Genomic DNA, 26305 nt, shown 5'->3' with positions numbered 1-26305 from the left:
AGGATTACAAGCTTGAGCCACTGCGCCTGGCTGAGGCTTTTTTTTTTTTTTAAGAAAAAAAAAATTCCGTAATTTTTTTTTTTTTTTGAGACAGGGTCTCACTCTGTTGCCCAGGCTGGAGTGCACTGGCACAATCTCGGCTTACTGCAGCCTCAACCACCCAAGCTCAGATGATCCTCCCACCTCAGCCTCTCGAGTAGCTGGGACTACAGGCATGCCACCATGCTCGGTTAGTTTTTTGTATTTTTAGTAGAGAAAGGGTTTTGCCATGTTGTCCAGAGTCTTGAGTCTTGAACTCCTGGACTCAAGCAATCCGCCTGCCTCAGCCCTGAAAGTGCTGCGATTACAGCCTCCCAAAGTGGGATTATAGGCGTGAGCCACCACGCCCAACAAAACTCAAGAATGAAGAAAGGTAACTTTCATCACATGTGGTGGACCCTAGATTGGAATAACAAACATGGGTTCAGATTCTGTCTCTCCTACTTATCGCTCTAGCAAGTCAACTTTTCTGGACTTACCTGATGCTTCTGCAGAGTCTGTACACTGACTCACTGGCTCATTTATTTTTATGTGGTCATTATTGTATTACACACTCTATTACGAGTATTAAGACATCACCCCCTAGCTCATGGGTCTAGCAGACTCCACCACTGCAAAATACTACACTGATGTACTGGGAGGCAACTTTTATAGCCAACATTTTATTCAGCAAACTACCATAACAAATTTGAAATACTGGCTTCTCAACAGACATTGACCCAAATATGTTTGAACCAAACAAATTTAAGTCTTAATGTTAAAGAGACCAAGTTGCTAAACTATCTTAAAAGTATCACTTATTAACCCCCAAATTTATCAATGCAAGAAAAGTATGGTTTCCCATGCCTTTTGAGTAACTGAGATAAGCCTTAACAGTAGTAACAGTGTGATGGTGCATGCCTGTAGTCCCAGCTACTCAAGCGGCTGATGTGGGAGAATGGCTTAAGCCCAGTAGTTCAAGGCTGCAGTGAGGTGCAGCCTTGAATCATGCCACTGCACTCCCGCCTGAATGACAGACTGAGAGCTTGTCTGGAAATACAGATCAATAAAAATTAAAAAGTATTAACAAAGTTGATAGAAAGGATAAAGTCCTATACCACACTTCTTCCCTCCAACAACCCCTACAAATTATCAGGAAAAAAATGAGACTATAACTTAACTACATTTGATTAATATGTTAATCATAAAAATTGCTATTTTTTTTTTTTTCATTTGATAAATACTTGTTGATTTTAGTGTGTGTTTGTTCTATGGGTGAACATTTTTCTTTTGTTTTTTTTTTTAATTTATTATTATACTTTAAGTTGTAGGGTACATGTGTACAACGTGCAGGTTTGTTACATATGTATACTTGTGCCATGTTGGTGTGCTGCACCCATCAACTCGTCATTTACATCAGGTATAACTCCCAATGCCATCCCTCCCCCCACCCCCCTCCCCATGATAGGCCCCGGTGTGTGATGTTCCCCTTCCCGAGTCCAAGTGATCTCATTGTTCAGTTCCCACCTATGAGTGAGAACATGCAGTGTTTGGTTTTCTGTTCTTGTGATAGTTTGCTAAGAATGATGGTTTCCAGCTGCATCCATGTCCCTACAAAGGACACAAACTCATCCTTTTTTATGGCTGCATAGTATTCCATGGTGTATATGTGCCACATTTTCTTAATCCAATCTGTCACTGATGGACATTTGGGTTGATTCCAAGTCTTTGCTATTGTGAATAGTGCTGCAATAAACATACGTGTGCATGTGTCTTTATAGCAGCATGATTTATAATCCTTTGGGTATATACCCAGTAATGGGATGGCTGGGTCATATGGTACATCTAGTTCTAGATCCTTGAGGAATCGCCATACTGTTTTCCATAATGGTTGAACTAGTTTACAATCCCACCAACAGTGTAAAAGTGTTCCTATTTCTCCACATCCTCTCCAGCACCTGTTGTTTCCTGACTTTTGAATGATCGCCATTCTAACTGGTGTGAGATGGTATCTCATTGTGGTTTTGATTTGCATTTCTCTGATGGCCAGTGATGATGAGCATTTTTTCATGTGTCTGTTGGCTGTATGAATGTCTTCTTTTGAGAACTGTCTGTTCATATCCTTTGCCCACTTTTTGATGGGGTTGTTTGTTTTTTTCTTGTAAATTTGTTTGAGTTCTTTGTAGGTTCTGGATATTAGCCCTTTGTCAGATGAGTAGATTGCAAAAATTTTCTCCCATTCTGTAGGTTGCCTGTTCACTCTGATGGTAGTTTCTTTTGCTGTGCAGAAGCTCTTTAGTTTAATGAGATCCCATTTGTCAATTTTGGCTTTTGCTGCCGTTGCTTTTGGTGTTTTAGACATGAAGTCTTTGCCCATGCCTATGTCCTGAATGGTACTACCTAGGTTTTCCTCTAGGATTTTTATGGTGTTAGGTCTAACATTTAAGTCTCTAATCCATCTTGAATTAATTTTCATATAAGGAGTAAGGAAAGGATCCAGTTTCAGCTTTCTACTTATGGCTAGCCAATTTTCCCAGCATCATTTATTAAATAGGGAATCCTTTCCCCATTTCTTGTTTCTCTCAGGTTTGTCAAAGATCAGATGGCTGTAGATGTGTGGTATTATTTCTGAGGACTCTGTTCTGTTCCATTGGTCTATATCTCTGTTTTGGTACCAGTACCATGCTGTTTTGGTTACTGTAGCCTTGTAGTATAGTTTGAAGTCAGGTAGCGTGATGCCTCCAGCTTTGTTCTTTTGACTTAGGATTGTCTTGGAGATGCGGGCTCTTTTTTGGTTCCATATGAACTTTAAAGCAGTTTTTTCCAATTCTGTGAAGCAGCTCATTGGTAGCTTGATGGGGATGGCATTGAATCTATAAATTACCTTGGGCAGTATGGCCATTTTCATGATATTGATTCTTCCTATCCATGAGCATGGTATGTTCTTCCATTTGTTTGTGTCCTCTTTGATTTCACTGAGCAGTGGTTTGTAGTTCTCCTTGAAGAGGTCCTTTACATCCCTTGTAAGTTGGATTCCTAGGTATTTTATTCTCTTTGAAGCACTTGTGAAATGGAAAAATTGCTATTTTAATGAGCTTGTCTTACTTAAGGTATGATGCTTCCATGTTCCAAGACTTTAGTTTTCTTAATATGAATCAATTTATTTTCTTGCTAGAGATGAATGTGGGGGGAAATATTTCATTCATAAGGTAACAAACTCATATGAAGAAAGCAATAAAATCTTAAGTGTTCAACACTAATTGCTGTTGCATCTGATATGTCCATATGTTCATGAAGCTATTCCCCCTTAATTTGCTGATGCAATGGATTATGCTTTCTGTGCTGGAATATATTCTGTTTAATCATAAGTATTATTCTTTTGATACAACGGTAAAGTTCATTTGTTAACATTTTATTTCAAATTTTTACATCTGTAGTAGTACGTAAAATTGGCCTTAATGTTTTATTTTGCTTTTGTAGTCTCTTTCTCGGAAATTTCTTTTTCAATAGTTGGTAGAGTATAAGTAAGTGGAACTAGCTGTCTCTTTTTAAATCAACTGTGAACCCATTTGGGGTAATCTATCTGTGAACCTGCTGGTAATTTTATCAGTTGTACACTTTTACTCATTTTTGTAATACCTCTATGGTAACTGTTCTAATTCAAGTTCTCACTTCTGTCAATTTTAGTAAACTATATTTTGTTGGCACAATCACTTTCCTTTTTGTTTTCAAGCTTATTGCCACAGAATTGTATGTATTTTCCCTTACTTCATGTCAATTAATTCCAAACACCTTACTTCTACTTATCTTTTTCCAGCTTTCTCAAGATGAGTACTACATGTCTTTATTTTTCATCTGTTTTTAAATAATAAAGGCATTTCAAGGCTATAGATTTTCCTTTGGCATAGCTTTAAATGTGTCTAGGAATTTTGATCCAAAAATGTTCTCATTTTAATTGCTTTATTTCAGTTTTTCTTTTCTGTTTGATCCAAAAGATATGTTTCTAATTGCCATGTAAGTTTATTCCTCCTCACCTTTTATCTCTGGTTTCACTAAATTATGATAAAAAATAGAAACTATATAATCTGTACTTAAAATTTATTATATAATTTTTTTCTTAAAATTATTTAAGTAATTATTTTTCTTTTTTTTTTTTTTGAGACAGAGTCTTGCTTTGTCACCTAGGCTGGAGTGCAGTGGTGCAATCTCAGCCCAATGCAACCTCCACCTCCTGGGTTCAAGCAATTCTCCTGCCTCAGCCTCCCAAGTAGCTGGGATTACAGGTGCCTGCCACCACGCCCAGCTAATTTTTGTATTTTTAGTAGAGACGGGGTTCACCATGTTGGCCAGGTTGGTCTCGAACTCCAGACCTCAGGTGATCCATCCGTCTCAGCCTCCCAGAGTGCTGGGATTACAGGCATGAGCCACCGCACCTGGCCCATTTTTCAATCTTTATCAATTTGCATTAAACATATTTCCTATAAACAAATAGAGATGGGCTTGGTTTGAAGGTCAATGTGAGAGTCCTTCTTTTAACAGAACACTGTACATCCATTCCCTCACCTAGTGGAGGCAAAGGAGACTTTATCCACCTTATTTGGGGTGAGGAGTAAAGGGAGTAATCCACAGATTTGTATAGGCCGAGCTCTGCTGACAATCTGTTCTGCTCTTGCTTGGGGCTCTCTCACATTTTCTAGGCTTTCACTCAAGTCAGGGGAGAGAAATCTCAAATTTTGGTAGCCTATCTCCAAGACGGTCTCTATCGACTTCCTCCCTTGTATGCAGGAAGCTATTTTCTAATTAAGAAGTGCATCTATTCCTCTTAATGATCTGCTTAACCAAAAGAATGTGGGAGAAGCAATTTTCTGGGATTTTGAAGTTACATCCTAAGAAGTCTTTAAGTTTCACCTGAGTTTCTTGAATGCTTGCTTTGGAGGAGGCCAGCCGCCATGCCCTGAGACTGCCATGTTGAAGGACGCCTAAACTGATCACATGAAGAGGCCAAATGGAAAGAGAGTGATGTTTTGGTCATATCATCCCGGCTCCAAACCGGTGACTAAAGAAGACTTCAGATGACCCCAGCCTCAGTGAAGTAAGAAAAACTCAGCTGAACCTAACAACCTTCAGAGCGGTGACAAATAAATTATTTTGAGACAGCAAGTTTTAGGGTGATTTGTTATGCAGCAATATGTAACTGGAACACTAGCTTTCCCAAAGCCCAAGACTTCCACTCAGATCCAGCTGCCTGCCAGAAGACAGCTGAGAGAGGGATAATTTGAACTGGAAAAGAAAGGAAAAATGAAATGCATTCACATTTTCATCTCCTAGAATTCCTTTACTTCCTCCTTTCAACTAAGCCTAAACAGCAATCTTATTCTATTCAGTAATGTTGACTATACAATTTAACCTTAAAACAGTAAAATTAGCAGGAGTTCATTTAATTTTGAGTTTGGCAAGACTATGCTCAATAGTGTGATGACTATATTGTCATCATTTTTCTCTATTTGAACTGTGAAACTTTTATTCATAGTAATGCATGATAGCACCTGGCCTTTATCTGGCTGAAATACCTATCCTACAAATTAAGTTGATGGCTATTTCTTTCTTATTTTTCTTTTTTTCTTTTCTTTTTCTTTTTTTTGAGGTGGAGTCTCACCTTGTCACACAGGCTGGAATACAGTGGTGCAATCTTGGCTCACTGCAACCTCTGCTCCCCCACCCCTACCCCAGGCTCAAGCAATCCTCCTACCTGGGATCACAGATGTGTGCCACAACACCAGGCGAAGTTTTTGGTTTTGGGGTTTTATTTTTGGTAGTTTTTTGAGACAGGGTCTCATTCTGTCACCCAGGCTGGAGTGCAGTGGCACAATCTTGGCTCACTGCAACCTCTGCCTCCCAGGTTCAAGCAATTCTCTCACCTCATCCTCCCGAGTAGCTCGGACTACAGGCCTGCATCACCACAACCAGCTACTTTTATGTATTTTTCAATACAGATAGGGTTTCACCATGTTGGTCAGGCTGGAGATTTTGTATTTTTGGTAGAGACAGGGTTTCACCAGGTTGGCCAGGGTGGTCTAGAACTCCTGAGCTCAAGCAACCCTCCTGACTCGGCCTCCCAAAGTGCTGGGATTACAGCCGTGAGCTACTGTGCCTGGACAGTTGACTACTGTTTTTTTAAACTGTCATCTGTGGTGCTAATGCCATGACAAAATTAAATGCAAACATGGGCAATGACATCATAGTGATAGTACTCTATTATAAATTACTCATCGTGATGAACCATCATATGCATCTATTAATTTCTGAGGTCATTAAAAACATTAAATCATAAAATTAAAAATTATCAAAAAGAACTCTTAGATACTCCAAAACATATCTGTGGAATCTGGCTTGAGAAACACTATGCAGATCAAGAGAACGAAGTTATCATGGTATCTCTGGATTTAAACCAAGGTATTTGGTAAGTTTCCTCCTGAGTTTTCCCCTGCCATAACGTAGTGATACACCCTTTTGGCCACTGGGTTCAAAATTTCATCTCAAAACCCAATAAGCCCTTCAAAACTTGCCCCTAAAATTTAAAAGCTCCTAGATTTACTAAAGATTATACACACAGTAGTAAAGGAAAAAAAAAGTCTTATTACTCTTTAAAAGATTATGTCTCTTCATACGGCATGTATAAAAAAATCAGCTAAATGAAGCTTCTTCCCAATAATGTCATACTTAAAATTGCATTCATTTTAGCTTTCCCATGAATTTTTTCCCCTCATGCACTTTTATCCATAAGTCATTTGTGTTATTTGTAAAAACTTAACAGGTTTGTGAAGGAGCAATTTTTTAGAGATTTTAGAGGTATAGGCAAGAGATGGATTTTAGTAAGTCCAAGTTGTAACATAATAGTGTATGACTCCAATTATATTCTTAAATTTGTTAAATACATTAAAATATATTAATTTTATATTGGAGGCAAGAAACGGCATTAATATATACATTTCTCTCTCTCTTTTTTTTTTTGAGATGGAGTTTCGTTCTGTCACCCAGGCTGGAGAGCAATGGTGCGATCTCGGCTCACTGAATCTCCACCTCCTGGGTTCAAGTGATTCTCCTGCCTCAGCCTCCCAAGTAGCTGGGACTACAGGTGCCTGCCACCACACCCAGGTGACTTTTGTATTTTGGTAGAGACGGGGTTTCACGATGTTCAGGCTGGTCTTGAACTCCTGACCTCAGGCGATCCACCCACGTCAGGCTCCCAGAGTGCTGGGATTACAGGCATGACTCATGGTGCCCAGCCAATATATAAATTTCAAATTGTGAAATGTAATTAAAAATTTAAGGTTATTTTTAAATCTCAATAAGTTAACAAAAATAACTTAAAAAAATGATTTGTAGTCATGATCCATGAACCTGCCACATTAGAATCTTGGGTTGTTTATTAAAAATTGAGGTTCTGGCCAGAAAGCAGTGGCTCACACCTGTAATCCCAGCACTCTGGGAGGCCGAGGCAGGTGGAGCACGAGGTCAGGAGATCAATACTATCCCGGCTAACACGGTGAAACCCCGTCTCTACAAAAAAATACAAAAAATTAGCCGGGCATGGTGGCGGGCACCTGTAGTCCCAGCTAATCGAGAGGCTGAGGCAGAAGAATGGCGTGAACCCGGGAGGCGGCGCTTGCAGTGAGCTGAGATCATGCCACTGCACTCCAGCCTGGGCAACAGAACGAGACTCTGTCTCAAAAAAAAAAAAAAAAAAAATTGAGGTTTTTAGTTCCACCTCAGACCAAAATAGAACCCACGTCGGTGGCTATGAATCTAAATTTTAAGCAGTGCTTATGCACTTTAAATTTAATATAAAGAGGCAAATCTATCACCGTTTACTAATAAATCTGTTAAGCATTCTAGTATAATTATAACTGATGGGTATCTTCATAAATATGTATCTTATAAAGAAACTTTAAGCTCATCACTTGGATAAGATAAAAAGAAATCTCAGAAAACAGTTAATACCCCCTAAAATATAAAAATTTTAATAAACAAATGTTTCATCAATGAAATAACTGATTTTCACACAAATAAAATTCACCGAATTACACATGAATACTTAAGATGAACCTCAAGATAATCTTGCAGAATTTTTTAAAGAATGTAAGTTTCTAAACAAGGAAGTTATCTTGACAAAACTCTTCTTGCTTCCTAGTTACCAAAGTTCTCATAAGAGAAAAATATTTCACCATTTCCTCATGAAATGTAATAATTGTATTAAGTGTGGACTCACTAATGCCTTACACTGCATCTCTAACATGACATCTTTTTGAAATGAAAAAGCATACTGAACTAACTCTATAATGGCAAAACAGCAACACACAGCTGAGTTGCATGTGATCAACCAAAATTTTGACCTGCTAACAGAGAAAATTCATAAGTAGGAAATAAAGTTATCTATAAGCACTTTTACAAACATAAAGTACCATACACAAGATCATATACATAATATAGCTCAAAATATGCTAGAATTAAACTACATTACTGGCACTTGTAAATAAACTCCAGACTTGAAGTAAAAGATGAGCCCTATTTTCCAGTGTTATAATAGTATCTAGACGTTATTTCCAACTAACTAAAGATCTGGAAAAAATTACAAAAGGAAATCCCAGAAATCCACTAAAACTGCCACTTCAGAAAGAGTAATTTCTTTTTAAAGGTCAAGAATCACATTCTGGCCAAGCGCAGTGGCTCACGCCTGTAATCCCAATACTTAGAGAGGCCAAGGTGGGAGGATCGCTTGAGGTTAGGAGTTCAAGACCAGCCTGACCAACATGGTGAAATCCCCTCTCTACTAAAAATACAAAAATTAGCCAGGCATGGTAGCGCATGCCTGTACTCCCAGCTACTCAGGAGGCTGAGGCAGGAGAATCGCTTGAACCAGGGAGGCAGAGGTTGCAGTGAGCCAAAATCATGCCATTGCACTCCAGCCTGGACAAGAGCGAAACTCCGTCCCCCTCCAACCCCCACCCCTCCAAAAAAAAAACTTCTATTAAATTTCTTTAACAGTTTTCATCTCACACAAACAAAAGCAGAGTCAAATTAATTATGTAATTGTGTGGCTTTAATGATTTAATGTGGCTTTAACAGAATTTAAAATCCTCAATGTTTTTGGTTTAAACAGAATTTTAAATTCTCAACATTTCTGGTAGGCATAATTATGAAATTAGTGCAATAACTGAGATATCTCTGAATACCTATTATGGAACACAAATTTTTGCTTTGATACTCCATTCTCCAAGTTCTAAATATATTAAATTTTACTAGAAAAAGATACTATCTGGTTGATTGCAGGTATTTTATATGAAATAATGAATATAAATGAAAATAAGGTAACTAAATGTAAAGCTTTGGGTCTCTAGGTCAAAAATAACCAGAATTTCCAAATAGCCCCCAACAGGTTTAATTAAAAAAAAAAAAAAAAAAAAAAAAAAAAAAAAAAAAAAAAAAGATGGACATATACTGCCACCAAGTGGTGAAAAAAATTAAGACCATTTTGGATAAGAGATCCACAAAGTAAAACGGAAAGATTGAGAATAATTTTTCTTTTTCCAGATTCATGAACTCTCTGTAGAGAATAAACTTTTAAAGTAAAATGGAAAGTTTGTTTTCTTAATTGCCAGTCTCAAAACTCAGAGATATGCCTAACAAATACCTTAGTTTCTCTTAGTAAAACTATGGAATTGTCATTATTGCTATCATTTTCAGCATTTAGGTGAGTTTCCTAGTATTTTTTGTTTTTGTTTAGTAGCGCTTAGCCTGAGGCCAGTCCCACTCTGAGCCAGGTTGGATGGATCAAGGTGCATCAGAATCTTTCTAGGTTGGAGAATCAGAAGACAAGAGTTTATGGGAACTGCAGCTGCTCTAAATGAGGAGGCAATTTCAGAGACAGCCAGAGAGGGGAAACCGAATTCTTTGGGTAATTTCTGCCTGAGTATCTGGCTACCCTCTAAACAACACATGTGTAGGACAGACTCTAAGCAGCTCTACTAAGACCAAAAAAATTGAACTGAAATTTGAACTGCTGCCCAATAGACAGAGTATGTATGCTGTTTGAGTACAACGAAGTAATTTCCTGCTAAAACAAAAACATCACCACAGTTTAGAGGTACATAAAATGCAGCGTCTCAACAACGTAATAGTCACAATGTTCTCATCTACATTTACTTAATGGTCTGAACAATTTTAAGTTATTTGACATCTGAGGAAAGAGGAACATGTGACTTATTTCTCAAAGAAAAGGCAATCAACAGAGATCAACTTCAAGGTGACCCAGTGTTTGGAATTAGCAGACAAGAATTTTAAAGCTCCTATTTTAACAATTCTCAGTGGTATAAAGGAAAATATGTTCATAATAAGTAAACAAATAGCAGATAAATAAAAGCTGTAATAAATAACCAAACTGAAATTCTAGAAGTAAAAAATTCCACACTTAAGTACTTACTCAAGAGAAACAAAAACATGTCCACACAAAAAACCATACTCAAATGTTCTCAGAGCTTTGTTTGTAAAGTCTCTGAATTGGAAATAACTCAAAATGCCCATTAAACGGTAAATAACTAGAGCCATTCAATGTAACATCACTCAGTAATTAAAACGAAGAAATTACTGACAAATGGAAAAAAAGTTCAGCATTTTCTCATAAAATTAAATGTGACTGGCAGATGGCTAGATGGAGAGATATTTGATAAAACAAATATAATAAAAATGTTAATGGCAGAAATTTAGTGATAAACGTACTGGTGTCATTGTAAAATTCAAGTTATATTTGAAAATTTCTATAATAAAATGGCAAAAAAATTACACTCTGGGGCAGGTGATCAATTTTGAACATGCTAATTTAGGGAATATAAGCTGAATGATAGTTATTAAAAAGAAAACACATTCATTTATAATCAGTCCACTTACCTTTTGAGATCTTCCTCCAATTTGCCCTACTAGTCTGTTGTTCTACTGCTCAGAAAAACTTTACAAACTTGAGATTATACTTTGTGCTTCCTCATCAATAAATGTATTAAATTTTTTTTTTTTTGGAGACAGAGTCTTGCTCTGTTGCCTAGGTTGGAGTGCAGTGGCACAATCTTGGCTCACTGCAACCTCCGCCTCCTGGGATCAAGCGATTCTCCTGCCTCAGTCTCCTGAGTAGCTGGGACTACATGTGTTTGCCACCACACCTGACTAATTTATGTATTTTTAGGAGAGACGGAGTTTTACCATATTAACCAGGCTAGTCTCAAACTCTTGACATCAGGTGATCTGCCCACCTCGGCCTCTCAAAGTGCTGAGATTACAGGCGAGAGCCACTGTGCCCACCCCAATAAATGTATTAAAATGTTAAATAATGAATAAGATTGGACTTAACAGTTATATCTGAAGAATACTTCTATTTTTGTTTTTCATTTAGTTCTTTTTTATTCCTTTTTTTCTTTTTTTGGTTCTTATCCTTCAACTACTAAAGAGAAAACAATTCCCTGAGAATTCATGGTAACACTTCTTACAAAGTCTGTCCATTTCTCCCAAGAGGTAGAAACAATTCAGACATCTATTTATAGATGAATGGATAAAGCAAATGTGGTATATACACACAACGGAACATTATGCAAACTTAAAAAAGAAGAAAAAAAAAAAGAGCATAAATTAGTTCAACCTAATTGTGACAGACAATTGTGGAAGACAGTGTGGTGATTCCTCAAGGATCTAGAACTAGAAATACCACCTGACCCAGCAATTCCATTACTGGGTATATACCCAAAGGATTATAAATCATGCTACTATAAAGACACATGCACACGTATGTTTACTGCGGCACTGTTCACAATAGCAAAGACTTGGAACCAACCCAAATGTCCATCAATGATAGACTAAAGAAAATGTGGCACATATATGCCACGGAATACTATGCAGCCATAAAAAACGATGAGTTCATGTCCTTTGCAGGGACATGGATGAAGCTGGAAACCATTATTCTTAGCAAGCCATCCCAAGGACAGAAAACCAAACACCACATGTCCTTACTCATAAGTGGGAGTTGAACAATGAGAACACTTGGACACAGGGAGGGGAACATCACATACTGGGGCCTGTCAATGGGTGGGGGGCTACGAGAGGGATAGCATCAAGGGAAATACCTAATGTAGATGACGGGTTGATGGGTGCAGCAAACCACCATGGCAGGAGTACACCTACATAACAATACCTGCACGTTGTGCATATGTACCCCAGAACTTAAAGTACAATAAAAAAAAAGAAAGAAAATTCTGTCACATGCTACAACATGGATAAACCTTGAGGACATTATGCTAATTGAAACTAATCACAAAGGGGCAAACACTCTAGGATCCTACTCATATGAAGAATCTAATCAAAATCATAGAAACAAAGTTAAAAAATGGTTACCAATGACTAGGCGGAGGGGAGAGGGAGGATTAGTGTCTAGTGGGTACAGTTTTCAGTGTTGCAACATACAAAAGTACTGAAGATCTGTTGCACAACAATGTGAGTATACTTAACACTACTGAATTGTATACATGAAAATGGTTAATGTAGTAAATTTAATGTTACGTTATTCACTGTAATTTTTAAAGTCTGCCAATTTTTAAAAACTAGAATTTAAAACCCTGTCAATGGCTTTTTGAAAGTCCATGTAATTTGTTCTCTATTTTCTCTTTATATACAGGTGAAATATAATTTGTCCATTTATACTACTCTGTTGACCTTCCCCTGCAGGTTTAACTTGCCTAAGTATTCACTGATCCTAATCTTCATGCATTACACAAGCTCAGTAAGCATAAAAGTGTGCTTTATCAGTTTGTAAATGTGGAGGTCCTTAGTTTCTAGAGTCAGGCAGGCAATTTACCAGCTTTCAAGCAATTACACCTACTTCAAGTGCTATATTTGGTAACAGTATTACACATGTGCTGCAGTTTCAGGTTCATCCTTTAAGTCCCTTAGAATTCTTGGGTGAATACCATCCAGTCATGTTTTTTTCCAAAAGCGTATATTGTATCCAACTTTAAAATTACATAAAGTCATTAATAAGAATAACGTAGCTTATCTTAAGATATCCAACCTTAGATAAGTATAAGCTGAAGAATAAAATATTTGTTGAATCACTTTATGAAGATCTTTTGAATAATGTCATATGAAAAATGTGGATCATGTCTTATTAAAAATTAGCAACTTCACACCGGGCGTGTTGGCTCACACCTGTAATCCCAACACTTTGGGAAGCCGAGGCAGGCGGATCACAAGGTCAGGAGATCGAGACCATCCAGGCTAACATGGTGAAACTCCATCTCTACTAAAAATACAAAAAATTAGCCGGGCATGGTGGCTTGTGCCTGTCGTCCCAGGTACTCAGGAGGTCGAGGTAGGAGAATGGCGTGAACCTGGGAGGCAGAGTTTGCAGTGAGCCGAGATCACACCACTGTATGCCAGCCTGGGCGACAGAGCAAGACTCTATCCCAAAAAAAACAGCCGGGTGTGGTGGCGGGTGCCTGTAATCCCAGCTACTTGGGAGGCTGAGGCAGGAGAATCGCTTGAACCCGCAAAGCAAAGGTTGCAGTGAGGCGTGATTATACCACTGCACTGCAGCCTAGGTGACAAGAGCGTGAGTCTGACTCAAAAAAAAAAAAAAAAATCTAATAACTTTATAGTGGTTGCAGCTATTAATATCATGGACCTTCTCCCAAAACATACTATGGCAGTGTATCTTACCGCTTATTGAACAACGTAACACTTCCTTTTATTTGTCAAATTTAGGAAAACTTAGAATTAGTGAACACATTTTCACTGGATATATTTTTGATTTACTCACTACAAAATAAAATATTCATTCCTCTGGAAGGACTTAGAACAGACACCTTGAAACATGGCACCCTGGCATACTGAGTATTTTAACCTGAAGGAAATTAAGAAAACTGCAGAAACAGGGGGGGTCTCCCTGACCTTCTCCCAACCCATCTCTCTTGAAGTGGGCCAAAGAAATGAAAATTTCCCTTTCCCCTTTCTCCCTTGAGGCAGGTCATCAAACCTAGAAAGGTCACTCTCTTTCTCCCTCCCCTCTCCCCTAAGGTGACAGGTGTCCCGCCCTATACCCAATGGGAAGGAATGTCACACACACAGGCCAAGAAGAATGTGAACAAACAAGCCTTGCTAAATTCTCCCAGTTGATTACCATCAGATCATACTCTTTTGTCTTCCAAGCATACTTATGCATGACTATCCACAAAAATACATTTTCCCCGGGTCTTTTAATTTTCATTTCTGAAGGCTCCCATGTCACGTAAAATTTATATCAAATTATACATGTAAATTTATATATACATCTGTTATGCTTTTCTCTTGTTACTCTTTTATTATTGGGGTCTCAGCCATAAACCTCGCAATGGGTGAGGAAAATATATTACTTTTTCTCCTACTATAGTTAAAAGGAAAATTTACTCTTTTGGGTCAAGAAACTTAAAATTAATGACACCATTGGAAAAGTCGAAATTTTCTTGCTACTTCCTTTGGATATGATGGGCATTTCTGTGTTTTTATTGTCTGCTTCAGGCCAACAGTAAGTATATGTACACAGCCCACAGACTGAAGAGGAAAGAAACATGAAATACCACTGGGTAAAAAACACTCAGATAAGAACATTCCAAGTAACAAGAGAAAAAACAGAAACCTTCAACTGAAAAACTGACAATTTCATTTAGCACTTTCATAAATTAGGGGTTTGTGATTAGTTTTAAAAGTCCTAGAGACAATGGTTCTCACTGATGACAACTGAACCTCAGTAACCTGACAGTGTCCAATCACCTCTTCAATTTCCCCCAGCCCCATTTAAATAACCCAGATCTTTTTGTAAACCCTCCTCTAGTGATCATAACATTCTCTATCTTCCTTACCCACTTACAAATATATTCTTCAGTTGTTTTTTAAATTGAAACTCAACTTTTTGTGACATAATTAAAACTCTAGCTATTAAGAGATAAATTATCTCACTTTACTAAATTATTTTTTAAACCACTATCTAGATATTAAGAAAGTACCACAGAATTAATCAGGAGTAATTCAATCAACAAATACCCCTGTGTTCTAATAGTTTCCCCAAATATCATAATTACAGAAACATGTATTATAATAAAAAAACGACTCTTTATTACATGGATACTAAAGTGGGGAGCCTTAAACATAGTTATAGCTGGGTATCCAACAGTACTGCCTACATTATTGGTTAACAATTACATGAATGTCCTTCTGCTGTTGTGGACAATGAGAAAATTCTTATGGTTACAATGTGATTTTAAATACATCAATTGTGATCTCTCCTATCTTAAGGAAAAAATCAAAAAAACAAAAAAACAGGCCTTCCCTGACTCCATGTTTCCTGTAATTGCCAACTCTCTTTGTTCCTCTACACAGTAGTGTTACTCAGAAAGAGCTGTCTATACTCTATGTCCAATTCATTTCCTCCATTCACTCTCAAACACTATAATCAAACTGTTGACCCTCTCCCTCCTCCAGAACTACTCCTGACAAGGTTTTCAATGACCTTGTTAAACACAATGTCAATTCTTAGTCTTCATCTAACTGTACCTATCAACAGCATTTGAAACAGCTAGTCACTCTCTTTTCCTTGACAAACTTTTGCCCTTTGATTTCCCGGACATAAAATTCTCTTAATTTCCCTATTTCACTGGTAACTCCTCCTTCTCTCTCCCACATTGCAATGCTGAAGTGCCCTGGAGCTCAAGCTGTGGTCGTCTTCTCTTCTCTGCACTCACTCTCCTTTGGTAATCTCATCTTGGCTTTAAATGTCATCTTTATGCTGATGACTCTTGAATGTTTATCTTCTAAAGTTCACCACCTGTACATCCACATATCTTTGACTGTACATCTAACAGATCTCTCAAACTCAACATGTCTAAGATCCACACTCTTTTGCACTCAAGTCAGCCTCATTCACAATCTACCCATCTCAGCTGAACAGAAATCTATCCTTCCAGTTATTCAAACCAACATTTTTCAGAGTTAATTTGACTCCTATCTTTCTTTAACATCCTCCATCCAATTCATGACTCTACCTTTTTTCTATTGGCTCCACTTTTAATATAAATCCAGAATCCACCACTTCCCTTGCTACCACCTGGATCTGAAACACAATAATCTCTTACCTAGATTACAACAACCTCTTAACAAGTTTCTCTGTTTCCACACTTACAGCTCTACAGTCTATTCTCAGGAGAGAACTTTCTTTAAAAAACATTATCCAGGACAATAGGAATGTTTTAAAATACTCATTATAAGAAACTCAATAAATGAAACATTTGTTGACGGTCTACTATGTACCAACTAGAATGATACCTTAAACAGACTTGACTCTTGAATGATATAGGGGTTGGGGTACCAACTCCCATACAGTAAAAAATAAATCCATGCGTAACTTTTAACTCACTGAAAACTTAACTACAAATAGCCTACTGTTGACTGGAAGCCTTACTATAATATAGTCTATTAGCAAATATTTTCTATATTATATGTATTATATACTGTATTCTTACAATAAAAGCTAGAGAAAGAATATTTTTTAAAAATCCTCAGAAAATACATTTACAGAACTGTACTGTATTATGGATGCTCTAAGTTTTACATAATCTGTTTACAAGATTAATGGTCTGTCCAAAGGGCAACCCAACAGGTGCAGACCTCAATCTGCAATTTAAGCAATTTAACTTTTTCTTACAATGTCATAAATTTTCTCTGCTGCTTGAGAGCTCTTCCAGCATCACTGGTGACACTTTGTATGGTTCCCATGGTGTTATCCAAGGCTTACAGTCCTGCACTAAACATGACGAAAAATAATATGCCAGAACTGCAAGAAATCACTTTTTATTGTGATTCACATTTTACTGGAGAACTGCTCACGTGGGGATGATTAACATCATACAGTGTTTTAAGCGGATATCCCAAACCCTTGAGTCTACCAGAATAGCCAGGAGGACGCTAAGAAATTATTACAGTAGTAAAGTACGTACTACAGTTAATTTTATGCAGTTATGATTTAATACTGCATCTTTACATTTGTTACATTTGTTTCTACTGAAAATAGCACCATGTAAGGTGTGTTTGTATGCATGCTTTGATAAATTTTAACTTTTGATAATAGATCTGTGTAAATTTTATGGTAGTAAATGATAAAATATAGTACCTACATGTATTTTATGCATTCATTACATAACTTTTTCTTAATTTTTTTCTATATTTCTAGGCTACATAGTTCATATGTTTTTTCAAACTGTCACAAACCTCCAAAAAATTTTCCAGTATATCTATTGAAAAAAACAATGTGTAAATAAACCTACACAGTTCAAACCCATGTTGTTCAACAGTCAACTGTATATGTCAGATTATGTCAGACCTCTTTCCAAAATCCTGCAACTTTTCATTTCACTTAAGGTTAAAATCGAAGTCTGTATGATGACCTCAACAGACTCATTACCTCTCTGATCTTAACTACAACTATTCTCCTCCTCCCTTCAAGCATACCAGTCATATTATACTCCTCAATCTTCCACAAATACCAAAGTACCCCCTTGCCTTTGCATTGGCTGTTCCTGCCATCTAGAAGCTCTTCCCTGAGCTGTCTCAAGGAAGACAGCCTTGTTCTCTCTCTCACTTCCTCAAGGCTTTGTAAACTTCTACGCTGCTTAATGAGACCTACTAGCCAACCTTATACAATTCTGACAATGCTCTCTTCCCTGCTCTCCATATAGCACTCAATTCACCTTATCTTGAACTATTTTTTTCTTTTTTCTATTGCAGTTATCAACTTCTGTCACACTACATGATTTGCTATTGTTTGCTTTTCCTTTTAAAATACAATACACATCTCATAGATATCCTTTAAAAATATAAACTCCATGATAGCAGGGATTACTGCTTTGTTTAACGAGGTATCCCAAGTACCAAGAATAATGCATGCCATATAGTAAATGCAGGATACACATTTATTGAAAGAATTTCATTCTTTATAATAATGATGTGTGGTAGGTATTACGTGTTATCCCTATTTTACGGAGGGAGAAGCTGTTAAGATGGGAGACAGAGAGGACTGTGTTCTCTACTATTTTGACTACAGTTGAATTTTTTTTAAAATTGTTATGTTGCAGAGACGAGAAACTGTCTTTTAATTCCTCAAATAAATAGCAGTAAATAATTTAATGAACCATTTCAAAAAATAAACTCCAGAATATGTGACATTTATTTTAATATTGAGTACTACTATTTATTGTTTACTACATCCTGTTTGGCCAGGTGTGGTGCTCACACCTGTAATCTCAGCACTTTGGGAGGCCAATCTCTTGAGGTGGTAGATCTCTTGAGGCCAGGAGTTCCAGACCCGTCTGGCCAAAATGGCGAAATTCTATCTCTACTAAAAATACATAAATTAGCCAGGTGTGGTGACGCATGCCTGTAAGCCCAGCTACTTGGGAGGCTGAAGCACAAGAATCGCTTGAACCCAGGAGGTGGAGGTTGCAATGAGCAGAGATGGCACCACTGCACTCCAGCTTGGGTGACAGAGCAAGACTCCTGTTTAAATAAATAAATAAAGCTGTTTAATGATACTGGCTTTGCTTTTTATTTAAAAATATTTACTTTTTTCCTAGTGTTTGGCAAGTTGACCTGTACCAGGTCCGTGACGGAGCAGAAAAACCACAAACTCTAAGGATGGTCTGAGTTATCTGTGTTTAAGAGAAATCACGCTAAGTCCCAAATATTAAAGTTATTTTAAAAAGGGTGGCTTGATGAAAACAAGGATAGAGAGCTCCTCCAGCCCTCCTACTACACAATAAGAAGTCCTTGAGGGATGCTGAGGTACTACAAGGTGTGTAGAACCAAATCTAAAACCTCGTCTAACTGCCTCTTCCCCAATAACCCCTGTACCACCAAAACCATCCTGCAATAGAGTATAAATGATTTGCCCAAGGCTGCAAAATTAGAAAGTCGCCAAACTGAGGCCTTCTCTGTTTTCTACTATTTTGACTACAGTTGAATTTTTTTTTAAAAATTGAACTATCTTTCTAAATGTGCAACAGTTTACCTGCACAATATGACGTGCTAAGAGAAGAAAAGAAAACAACTGAAGTTTGGAGTGGGGGGCACATCTGCCCCTCTAATTGCTCCTGCTGATATCACGGCTCCTCAGAGGAGAGGAAGGAAGCTGAGCCTTCTTGTTTTGTCTGTAATATTGATTCTATGGCAAGACTTAAGTAAATTCTCTCTAGGACTAATAGTGCAGCAAAGTAGAGCATTAAAAATACAAATTAAATTATAATTATCTATTTCTGGATAATATCATTGATAAAAACTTCCCTTAAAATAGGACACAAATGTTTGTATGCAACTTTGCTAAAATCACGTTTTTACTCTGAAAGGGAAACATAGGCAATGCAATTAAATAAATGAACAAACAGTATTATTTTCTCCATTTGATAGAACAGTTAACATTACATGACCTGGTTATGGTCACACAGTAAATGAGAGTGTCAAAATATCATCTAATGTTCTAATTCTAACCTGCTAGAAAGTAAACTCTAGAAGGGCAGGCATTGCCTCTCTTGGGTTCACTGCAAGCACCTAGCACAGCACCATGCACATCACTGGGGTTAATGCTAGTATCAGTACACATGCTCAGAATAAATATTATGAGAGTTAACTGCATCTGACAAAGAAGCCACGTAGTAATAAAAGGACAGTAGCTCCATCTCATATCACAAACAAGGCTAACTTGTAATGGAGAACTACAGCAGACCCCATTTGTAAACTACAACTGTTTTCCTTTTAGAAGAATGAAATCTTTGAAGAAAAACAGCCACCCATTTCCAACTGTTACATGGTAGAATGAATCAATCTACCATTATTTTTTGTTAGCGGACTATAAATACAAGAGTAATCTAGGATATCTGGTCAATAATATAATCAAGTTAATGATTAGTCCACCCTTCTATATAAATGTTGATTTATGATGACTATATTCATTGTCTAGGCTGAGATACTTTTGAAAATAAAGGGGTGCTATTAATATTTATTCACAGGAATAATGGCAGCTGTCTTAGGCAAACCAGAACCTATGAGGCACTTTAGTTCAAAGTAAAAGTATTCTCTTTTTCTTCTTTCTTATGCCACCTGCAAGAGATCCCCTGCATACGTTGGCCTACATTTCTTGTTTCTTGCCTAAATTTCCTGACAAAGTGATGTTAAAAATAGAGACAAATTATTAAATACTTACGTGCATATGCATCATCTGAGTATATACAGCAATTTTCAGGTATAGCCCACATTAGGATTTCAAAAGCAGTTGATTATAAAAATGACTTGCAACAACAAAAGCTCAAGTATGGGATACGTCAATATCATAGACTTGTCTTGTCAATTTTTAAGATGACTACTTCCAATTTAACCTCCTTCCCATTACTTAAGAACTGTAGCAGTCACCATCCCATAGTCCCATTTTTCAATCACTGACTTTTATATTCCTTATCACAAATCTTGAGGGACTCTATTGAAAAAGTTGAAGCTTCTTCCCACTAGCAATCAAAACCATACGAACCTCTGTCAGCTGTTTCAGCTGGCTTTTGTTTGTACTTAATTCTTCTGCTAGGATATTCTTTTTCACTTGTAGTTCACAGATTTCCTTTCTTAATGGATTCACTAGTTCATAGAACCGAACCTTGAAAAAGAAATTAAATAAATAAGCAGTCTTAAATCCAAATTACGATTAAAATTTGCTAATTTGTAGTGCTCTCACTTATCAGTAATAAAGAGACATGTTTACAAAACTACAAGACAGTCATTAATGGAACCTAGCCACTAATACTTTCTATCAAGCCTTAATGTTCAATTAACTTCCCTCAAGGGCCAGATGATTTATAACTTCCTATCTTTGACAGTCCTTCCTCCCTTCTACTGACACTCCATTACTACTCATCTACTACTGCTCACTCCACACTATCTGCTGGTAAACTTCCGGAACATATCACAAATTCAGGAGTCTTGCTCTTGCTGTTTCTTCTGCTAGAGAAGTTCTTCCCCCATATAAATGCATGCCTCATGCCTTGTCTCCCTATAGGTCTCTGATCAAATATCACCTTACTATTAAAGCCCTCCCTGATTTCCCTACCAAATTTAAAGTAGCACTCCCTATTTTTCACCCATGCTCTTTTCTCTATAGCACCTTTGACAAACAGATATTCTACATATTTAACTTTTAAGTTAATGGCTGTGTTGCTCCACTTCAACATAAGCTTCATGAGGGCAGGGATTTCTGTCTGGTTTATACACCGCTCTATTTCCAGTGCCTAAAAATATGATAAGCACTCAATAAATACTTGATGAAGAGGTAAAGCGTTTTCTTTATTTTCATCCCAGGCTCTTGGCAAAGCTTTATTTACTGCTGTCCCTGCAGTGGAAGTCTAATCAGAATGGATCAAGAAGTATCTTTCACGTCACTACTTCCATTTAATTCAGGTCTCTCTTTCCACACATACTTCTCTCAGAGGAATTTTCCTGCCCTATCTCAGGAAAAAAAAGTGTTCCATCTGACAAGGTCCTATAAAACTAAGAAATCATCAGCAAATTAGGAGACAGTAATTAGGGGCTATTTCTCATATAGGCATGCAGTCCGCAACTCCTTAACATATGACTGTATTACAAGAATACCATTATTTGGTAAGAGGCAAATCTTAATATTAGCCTTCAACAAAAAGAATCTGCATATAATTAAATTAGTTAACGATAATATTGTTTGTGAAAAGAAAACATGTAAGAAGGAATATTAAGATAACAAACAGCAAAAATATGTGTAACTGCCACCAGTGTGATACTTTAGATCTACTGTAAATGAAGCCTCAAAAACAGAATTTGAGGTATTTGTTTTGGACAGTACACTTTGGATAGAAAAACTGTATTTGAGCCTTAAAAAGAAAAAAAAACAGTTGAACAAAAAAGGAACTTCATTTTATCAGACATCACTAATCTGAAAATCTTTTCCCAATGAGAACCAAGAATAGCAACCACCACTAGAGGAAAAACAATAGGTAACATTTTTATGTGTTTACTATCTTATAAGCATTATGCTCATAAACATTTAACATACACAGTCATAGTCTTTACAATTATCCCCAATAGAAAGGCACTGTTATTATTAATCCTTTTTACAGATGAAAAAATTCAAGCCTCTTAGGGTAAAATGACATCTATATATTAAAAAGCAGCAGTTCTCAATATATGGTTTTGGGACTTCCGGACTCTGGCCCGCCTGTCACTCTGAGATCCTTTCAGAATTCACAAGATCAAAACAACTTTCCTAGTAATTATTAAGATTTTTTCCCTGTTTCATTTTCATTCTCTCATGACTGTTCAGTGGAGTTTGCCAGTGGCTACATGATATATGATGACATTATCACTCTTAAGGCCAATGGAATTGCGTACTTACATATTCTTGTGTTTAAAAAATTTATTAGTTTAAAATTCTACTATGGTAAATACTAATAGACACAGCTCATATAAAAAAACACACATTGGGGTCCTCAATAATTTTTAGAGTGTAAATGAATGCTGACACCAAAATATTTGAGACCACTGCCATTGATTAATCTTAGCTGTTCCAGATTTGTGTAACCAGCTCAAGATCTTGAGCCAATCTCTCACCACAAAGTTCTTTCTCATCCTATCCCTTTATAATCACGCCAACTCCTCTCTCCCACTATCCCCAACCAACCCCTGGCAATAACTACTCTGTTGTTTATAATTTTTCATTTTGAGAATGTAAGAAACCACCAGTTCATGATAATTCATTTCTATGGACTATGCAGTCATTAACTTCAAAACCTATTTATGCTTGACTTTGGAGATCAATGGTCATGATCCTTTAAAATTTGGATCTCAAGACCATTCACCATCCATAGCCATAAAATAATGTATCAATTGGGTACTTCAAAAATAATTGCTACAACATAAATGGTAAATTTTAGTCTGAAAATATATGCTGCGGTTAAAAATGGATGATACTTACAGATACATATTCAGGAATAGAAAGCTGATCTTCAGGAAAAGCTTTTAATTTAATATATTGGTCTTCTGTCAATTCAAAGTCACGCAGGTTTCGACGAACATCTCCAGCTTTTTCTCTTAGCTGAAGATTTGTCTCTTCCAGTTGTTTCTGTCTCAATAAAATGGTTTCCATTTCTTGTTTCATTAATTCTTGATATTTGCTACATTAGAAGAGAATTTATGGCATGCTTTGAAAAAGTCTTTGAGATTTAATTTTCTCACAGTTTCCTATTTATATCAACATAAAATTAGAAAATGAGGAGCCTGACAGTATTATTTACTTACTCCAGCAAAATGCTTACTCATAGTAACCAGTTAAATATGAAATGACAATTCCATACTAATTATTAAATGTGTAGCCATATAAATTATTAAACAGAGAATTGATATTCTTAAAGAATAACTTTAGAAATTCAAATCATAAAATTATGCATTTCTTCTGCTTAAGGTTTAATGTTAAACATCAAGGACTCTACTTACTAATTTTCATTTCCCTTTTATCCTGGTACTTCGAGGATACCTCTTTAAGATGGTAACACTGAACCACCATAAAGTATTCACTCAACCAATGAGGTAATGGAAACAGTAATCTGCACATACTCATCATTCTCAAAGAATACATGTAGCAGACATTATTGTTAGTTGTCTACTGAAAGACTATGATCATGAAGGGACAATCTGATATTATTAATCTGTTCTCATGCTGCTAATAAAGACATACCCAAGACTGGGTAATTTATAAAGGAAAGAAGTTTAATGGACTCAGAGTTCCACGTGGCAGGGGAGGCCTAACAATCATGGCGGAAGGCAAAGGAGAAGCAAAGGCACGTCTTACATGGTGGCAGACAAGAGTGTTTGTGCAGGGGAACTCCCATTTATAAAACCATCAGATCTTGTGAGACTTATTCACTATCATGAGAACAGCATGGGAAAGACCACCTCCATGATTCAATTACCTCCCATCAGGTCCCTCCCATGACATGTAGGAATTATGGGAGCTATAATTCAAGATGAGATTTGGGTGGGGACACAGCCAAATCACATCACTGATTTTCCCCTTCCCTACTGTATCAATCCCATTAACAGACAAACATGCTGTTATTTCAATCTTAAAACAAATGAACAAACAAAACCACAACTCTTGACCATTGCACTTCCCCCTTTGTTAGTCACCCCTTGGAGCAAACTTGCTCAAAAGTTGTCTATACCTATTGTCTCCAAAGCCTTTCCTCTTAAACCCATGATGATCATATTTTTACTGTCTCTAATGAAATCACAATGGCATCTAAATTGCAAATGATCAGTTCTTAGCTCTTTTCATCCATGATCTAATGATAGAGTTTGACACAATTCATTTTTCTTTCCTTGATACATTTTCATCACTTGGCTTCCAAGACACCATATTGTTCATTTTTCTTCTATTTTACTCTGGTTCCTTCTCAGTCTCCTTTTCTGCTCTGTCTTAATGTTGGAGTACTTGGTCCTCTTCTCTGTCTGTATGCACTCCTCCTTGGGGAATTCATCTAGTCTCATGACTTGAATACTGTCTATACCCTAATGATCCCCAGATTTGTACCTCTAGACCAGACTTTTCATATACCTCCACATGGATTTCTAACAAGAAAACTCTAACTTAACATGTCCCAAACTGAACTCCTGCTTTTTACTCACAAAAACTTTTTCTACCATGATTTCTTCTTTCTCAGCTGACAGAAATTCCATTTTTTCATTTGTTCAGGCCAAAATTTTTGATGTAATCCTTGATTCCCCCTTTTCTCTTAAGCCCCACATTGAATCCATCAGCTCTGCCTCCAAAATATATTCAGAATCCAATCTTTTTTTTTTTTTTTAACCACCATCAGATATCTTATTACAATAGACTCCTAACTGCCCTCTCAACAGCATCACTGAATCTGATAGGTGTCTTATAGAATTAGAGTAGAAGACCTATAATCGAATACAGTGGTTCTCAAAGTATTGTTCCTAGACCAGCAGCATCCACATCACCTGGGAACCTGGTAAAAATGCAAATTCTCAGGACCCCTCCCAAATCAGAAACTCTGAGGGTGGGATCCAGTAGTCTTTTTTAACAAGCCCTCCAAGTGCTTCTGATACATGCTAAAGTTTGAGGTCCACTAATCTAATGTAATAGTGGCTGATAAAAAGGGCTGATAATTTTTTACAATATCAGTTTAGTAAAATCTTAAAAAGGGAAAATATACCTATTTTACACATTTACCTGTAACTAAAACATAGAACTAAACATTCACATTTTTACATAGGATCCAGATACTTTGAATACAGAGGTATGTTTTGATTTTGTGTAAATCCAAGTTCAATTTCTTTACAATGGCATGAGATCCTAAAAGATACTTAGGAAGAAACCAAGGAAGGTATCTTTTATGGATTTGATATTTGCTCTCAATCTTAAAACTTGTGTTGCTTATATTTAATTTCTTTTTTTTTTTTGAGAGGGAGTCTCGCTCTGTCGCCCAGGCTGGAGTGCAGTGGCGCGATCTCGGCTCACTGCAAGCTCCCCCTCCCAGGTTCACGTCATTCTGCTGCCTCAGCCTCCCGTGTAGCTGGGACTACAGGCGCCCGCCACCTCGCACGGCTAGTTTTTTGTATTTTTTAGTAGAGACAGGGTTTCACTGTGTTAGCCAGGACGGTATCGATCTCCTGACCTCGTGATCCGCCCGTCTCGGCCTCCCAAAGTGCTGAGATTACAGGCTTGAGCCACCGCGCCCAGCCATATTTAATTTCATAATTTTTTTAGTTCCTTTTATTGAACCTTTCCAAAGAATTTGATTGTTTACATAATTTTTAATTACATTACATAAGTATAATTGCCATAGGCATATTTAAGCTTGATAAGCCCACAACTGAGCTAGAGAAAGTATGCAGGAATAATAGAAAGTACTTCAAGCCAGGAAAGTCCAAAGGGCCATAAGAATCAATCCGTATGTTGAGTAAAAGAAGAAAGGTTAATGGTGGTCAGTTCAGAGAGCTTCCTTTATCATATATGGTTTATACTGACCAATTGTTAGTTGAATGAATGTTGAATTTTGACTTTCTGTATTTTATGTATTGTATCAAGTATCCTACTTTTTTTGTGGTCTAGGTGTAAAAATTATTGCTATCTCTGACTTAA

The 26305-nt window shown here is 37.0% G+C and overlaps 1 protein-coding gene across 5 annotated transcripts in view; it reads right to left on the bottom strand.

Moving 5' to 3' along the window:
• PIBF1 (progesterone immunomodulatory binding factor 1) overlaps window positions 1-26305 on the bottom strand; it is a 244453-nt gene that overhangs the window by 205322 nt on the left and 12826 nt on the right. For all 5 annotated transcript variants that reach the window (XM_007960565.3, XM_073014386.1, XM_073014384.1 and 2 more), the window contains exons 4-5: window positions 23117-23315; window positions 20654-20773 (exon numbers count right to left, since the gene is read on the bottom strand). In XM_007960565.3, coding sequence (XP_007958756.3) covers window positions 20654-20773; window positions 23117-23315 — 319 coding nt within the window. The remainder of the gene's footprint in view (window positions 1-20653; window positions 20774-23116; window positions 23316-26305) is intronic.

Source organism: Chlorocebus sabaeus, chromosome 3 (assembly GCF_047675955.1).
Source record: "Chlorocebus sabaeus isolate Y175 chromosome 3, mChlSab1.0.hap1, whole genome shotgun sequence".
Taxonomy (NCBI): Eukaryota; Metazoa; Chordata; class Mammalia; order Primates; family Cercopithecidae; genus Chlorocebus; species Chlorocebus sabaeus.
The sequence above is the reverse complement of the archived record's forward strand: the minus strand, read 5'-3'. Positions and strand labels throughout refer to the sequence as shown.